This window comes from Salvelinus sp. IW2-2015, linkage group LG15, assembly GCF_002910315.2.
Source record: "Salvelinus sp. IW2-2015 linkage group LG15, ASM291031v2, whole genome shotgun sequence".
Taxonomy (NCBI): Eukaryota; Metazoa; Chordata; class Actinopteri; order Salmoniformes; family Salmonidae; genus Salvelinus; species Salvelinus sp. IW2-2015.
Window position 1 is genome coordinate 62,141,751 of NC_036855.1, and position 5,523 is coordinate 62,147,273.

The 5,523-nt window shown below is 51.7% G+C and overlaps 1 protein-coding gene across 1 annotated transcript in view; it reads right to left on the reverse strand.

Moving 5' to 3' along the window:
• Positions 1-1,099: 1,099 nt before the first annotated feature.
• Positions 1,100-5,523, reverse strand: part of LOC111974457 (uncharacterized) — a 9,355-nt gene continuing 4,931 nt past the window's right edge. Inside the window, exon 3 of the mRNA XM_070447397.1 lies at positions 1,100-2,638. Within this exon, the coding sequence (XP_070303498.1) occupies positions 1,100-2,638 (1,539 nt within the window). The remainder of the gene's footprint in view (positions 2,639-5,523) is intronic.

Sequence of the window (5,523 nt, forward strand, 5' to 3'; positions counted from 1 at the left end):
CTACAAGAAGAAAAAACAAGTGCCTACAATAACTACCTCTGTGTAGCTAAGACGAAAGCGGTACTCACACACTGTTATACAACTGATAAGGCTCTTCCCTCAGTCTGCTCCTTAGTAGCATGTTCATTCAATCATGTCCCCAGCCAACCAGCTTGCCTGGTGAAATCTGGCCCACACCTGAACAGAGATACCCTGCACAGCAGTATCACCTCAATATTGCACTAAAACCCCACCAAGGATCACTAGCGAGCAGGTCCTTGCCGCTTACACACACACACGCACACACACACACACACACACACACACTCACATACACAGACACACTGGTTTTATCCTTCCGCCTGACATTCAGTGACATTTCAGAAGTCGTTAAAGGTGTGTGCACAGGGACCAGGAGAACGTGGCCAAAGGCGCTCCTCAGGCGGAAGGAGACCGCCGTCGCTGTCAGGACATAAAACATGGCTGGATGAACTGATTATGCTMTCAGAAAAATCCCACCCACACATTTCACCCAACTTCCCTCTCTGAAGATGTATTTAGTGTGTTGACAAATCATCTGTTCAGTATTTTAGACACACATGAAATGGATGCCTCCGGCGGGAAGGCTGGGTGCATGGCAGTTTTTCAGGCTCAAGGGGTAGAAGTGGCCTTTAACACACAGCTCTACGATCAGATTAGACTAGCACAATCCCAACTTTAACCATTAGTGGGATAGTAAAATATATGATTGAGATCTGTCCAGCTAAAGGACCAAGAATAGAACAGAACCCCTATGTTGACCTAATGAAATGCAGCCCCTGGGTGAGCAGTCAACAGCCTGCCCGGCTTTGATCTGTGACACCACACCACACACACACACACACACACACACACACACACACACACACACCACACACACACAACACACACACACACACACACACACACACACACACACACACACACACACACACACACACCCCATAAAGGCCCGGCTGTAAAAAAAAATAAGCCCAATTGACCCATGTCATTAGGGCCAACCCTCTTCTCCCAGTCTTTACTGCAGTGAATGTTTGTTTTTGGTTGGTCAGATTGCCTATAATGTGATTAGTGGGCTGTGTTAAAGGCGGACGAGGAGTTGGGCCGAGAGGGGACGAGGAGGTGGGCCTAGGAGGTGGACCGAGGAGGTGGGTGATGAGGTGGGTGATGAGGTGGGCCGAGGATGGGGCCGAGGAGCGTGGGTGATGAGGTGAGTGATGAGGTGGGCCGAGGAGGGCCGAGGAGGTGGTGATGAGTGGGTGATGAGGTGGCCGAGAGGGGGCCGAGGAGGGGGCCGAGGAGTGGGCCGAGGTGGCCGAGGAGGGGGCCGAGGAGGGGCGAGGAGTGGGCGAGGAGGTGGGCCGAGGAGGGGGGTGAGGAGATGGGCAGAGGAGGTGGGCCGAGAGGGGGGTGAGGAGAAGGGCAGAGGAGGTGGCCGAGGAGGGGGGTGAGGAGATGGGCAGAGGGAGGTGGGCGAGAGAGGTGAGGAGATGGGCAGAGGGAAGGGGCCGAGGAGGTGGCCGAGGAGGGGCCGAGGAGGGAGTGAGAGATGGCAGAGAGGTGGGCCGAGGAGGGGGTGAGGAGATGGGCAGAGGAAGTGGGCCGAGGAGGGGGTGAGGAGATGGCAGAGGAGGGGCCGAGGAGTGGGCCAGGAGGGGCCGGAGGGGGGTGAGGAGATGGCCGAGGAGGTGGCCGAGGAGGAGGTGAGGAGATGGGCAGAGGAGGGGCCGAGGAGGTGCGCGAGGAGGCCGAGGAGGGGGTGAGGAGATGGCACGAGGAGGTGGGCCGAGGAGGTGGGCCGAGAGGAGGGGGGCCGAGAGGTGGGCCGAGGAGGGGCCGAGGAGTGGGCCGAGGAGGTGGGCCGAGGAGGGGGGTGAGAGAATGGGCAGAGGAGGAGGCCGAGGAGTGGCCTAGGAGGTGGGCCGAGGAGGGTGAGGAGATGGGAGAGAGTGGGCCGAGGAGTGGACGAGGAGGGGTGTGAGGAGATGGGCAGAGGAGGGGGCCGAGGAGGTGGGCCGAGGAGGGGGTGAGGAGATGGGCAGAGGAGGTGGGCCGAGGAGGTGGGCCGAGGAGGGGGGTGAGGAGATGGGCAGGGAGGGGCCGAGGAGGTGGCCGAGGAGGTGGGCCGAGGAGGGGGCCGAGGAGGGGCCGAGGAGGTCCGAGGAGGCCGAGCGGGGGAGGTGCCGAGGAGGGGGGTGAGGATGGGCCAGAGAGAAGTGGGGCAGAGGAGGGGGCCGAGGAGGGAGGGATGGGCAGAGGAAGGGGGCAGAGAGGGGGCGAGGAGGGTGAGGAGGGGGCCGAGGAGGGACCGAGAGGTGTGCAGAGGAGGTGGGCCAAGGAGTGTGCCGAGTAGAGGGGTGAGGAGGTGTGCCGAGGAAGTGGGCCGAGGAGGGGGGCGAGAGGTGGCCGAGGAGGGGAGTGAGGAGGTGGTGAGGAGGGCAGGGTGAAGGCCGAGGAGGGAGTTTGGAGCCTCTTGGTTCAAGGCTCCTCCCCTGTGAGAGGCTGTCAGGTCCAATATTAACACAAACACAGACAGAGGCAAGGCCCTGATTACAGGGCTAAAGCGAGGAGCTCTCTGGGCCCCGGTGAAGAAAAACAGCTTCTTTACACTCACAGACAACTAGAGTCTGGAAGTAAGTGCAAGAGGGCGTGTGTAAAGAATTTCTCAGAAATGGTAAGCTTGTTGGGTAATTGAAAGAAATATATACAAACAAAACGCTATTCTATTCTCATTTTACAGCATATTATTAATCACAGCATGCCAAGCTATACCAGACCTCCACAACACCCCATCTTCTTTTCTCCTGGCTGAAACCCTCAGAATAAGCCATTCCTCTCTGTGTACCCTGGGATGTGATGTTTGCTAGCCTTGCTAGCTCCTGCTAGCCCCATACCACAGCAGCCCTCCATATCTCTTCCATGTAAATCTGTCTCTCTGAGTCCCTGCTAAAGGTGAAAGTCCGCCAGGTCACCGTCGGACCTCAGAGGTAATGGAATCTCTGGGACGCCTGGGGGGAGAGAAGGTGACAGTGACAAAAGCTTGGAAGAGTGAGTGAGAGGGAGAGAGAGAGAGAGAGAGAGAGAGAGAGAGAGAGAGGCAGGTAGGTAGGGGCTTTATGATGAATGTTAAAAGCTTGACAGCTTGAGGTTTGGGATTTAAAGAGGAAGCAGATTGGTTCATATCCCGCATGGCCTTTACACTATCTGGTTCTTCATCACTATCACAGCTCTCTCTCTCTCTCTCTCTCTCTCTTTCTCTCTCTGCCCTGCAGTGGTGTGAGCCGGAGGCCTACATGGCTGCTTTATAAAGAGGTGCAAATCAATCTTAACCTCCTCTCTCTCTGGTGCTGCTCCACTCCCCACAGGACACAGGTTGCATAGAGCCCTGAGGACCAGCTCTCACTGCTGCACGGAAACATCCAACCTACTGTAGTACAGGAACATTACAGTACGATGACAATCACTACAGTACACCTCTATTCATCCTGAGAAGCTGAACTGAAACCCACTCTCCTGACCTGTTACCGGTTTATACAATTAATTCATGTTATGACATTTTTMTATAGATCCAAACATAAAAGTTSTTWCCACATTGCAAAGTAATTTGCTACCATATACAGTCCTGTAWGMGTGGCTACCTTTATTWTCTAATGTCTTTGTGAACTGTATGTATTWACATATCTGTAGACATACTYGCAACAGAAATGTGCTTTATGACTATGTAAATGGCCCATACATGTCCATGAACAAACATGCAATATGCATTAAGCCTGSCACCAATAAACAATATAKTGTAAATCAATYRCMTAATAGCATTTACAATAAATACATGTAGTCACTACTGTAAAGAACATAAAAGCAAAATAATATATTGCRCTATGGAGAGCTGCTACCTTTGTTTTACAGMCACTTTGATGAATAATTCACAATAGCAGTTCAATTATTTACATGAAGGTTATAGTGAACTGCTCTGCAAACAGCGACGCGGTAGGTTAGTGCAGCACTGTCTCCTGATTATGAGGCCATGTTTCTAACCTCACATGATAACGTAATGTTGCTGTAACACATGTTCTCGCTCGCTGCTATATGGGTTTCCTTACAGTTGTAATCATCTGGGCCTGGAGCTTTAGCATCAGGGTCTCTCACAATGTTAATAGACCCTAACAGACATCTCCAGTGATCTAAGCCACCTCCATTTTTCAGAAAACATGCACCCATACAGTCCAATGGCCCTAGACCCAAACTTGACCCCTAGACCCAAACTTGACCCCTAGCCTCTAACCCCTATACACTTGTTTAGATGCAGGTTGCATATGTGTAGGCATTATAGCCAAACTGACACCTAGCATAGCTGTGGCTATCCTATTGTGCATATTGATAACACCTACTCACTCCTTTCAGAGCTACAAGTTCTTACAGGGTAAGGGCAAGAAGTCGATTTGGGATTTGGCAATAGCAGAAGCATGTTAAATGACTAAATTGGCCTGTCTGGCCTCAACATTTCTGGGGTAAAGTAAGACTGTAACAGAACTAAACAAGGAAATCTGGTCTCTAAAATCCTCTTACCAGGACAATTCTGTGGAACAGTCCCCACAAAAACTACAATGATGAATCAATGGTGTCCCTGACATTGTGACATGGCAATTACATTTAACTGGTGTCCATTGATTATCCAAAAGCAGCTTATCCTGGCAAGGGTCAAGGAACAGCTAGAGTCTCAGCTAGAGAGGGCAGAGGAGAGGTCTGTTCTGGGACCTCCCCCTTCAAACTGACTGAACTGTGTGTATGTGTGTGTGTGTGGTGTGTGTGTGTGTGTGTGTGTGTGTGTGTGTGTGTGGTGTGTGTGTGTGTGTGTGTGTGTGTGTGTGTGTGGTGTGTGTGTGTGATGTGGTGTGTAGTGTGGTGTGTAGTGTGTGTGTGTGTGTGTGTGTGTGTGTGTTGTTGTGTGTTGTGTGTGTGTGTGTCACTATCCATCTATCTACCTCCTAATCAGTCTCTTCTATTTTCAGAGTTCTACTGTCCGTCCATAGTGGTCTCTACAATTCCATGAACCTTCATACAGCTCATATTTCACAAGAGGAAGAGAGATGGTGTGGTGATGGAGGCGACACATTTACGTGACCCATGGGACATTCAGTGATCCCAGATTCTCCCCTACAAATCACTGCCACCTGTTTCACCATGTCCTTATGTTCATGACGAGATTAGTAAACTTTCTGAAATGTTTGGTACTTAACCTGAAAGCACAGGACCATGGTGAGGATGCTTCTGGCTGTTCATTCCCTTCTCCTCTCTCCCCATGGCTCTATAATGGATCTAATGGCTCAGTCTTTACTGTGTGTCCATTAGGCCACAGCGATGCTGGATATTGGCAGGTGTGAGAGACAGAGAGCTTCAGTTGTGAAGTATAGGGCTGTAAAACCATTTCAGCAGACAGGTAGGAAAGTGTGATGTTGATTGGACGGAGTACATACTTTATAATATCAATGGGGCAAACGGCCAGCC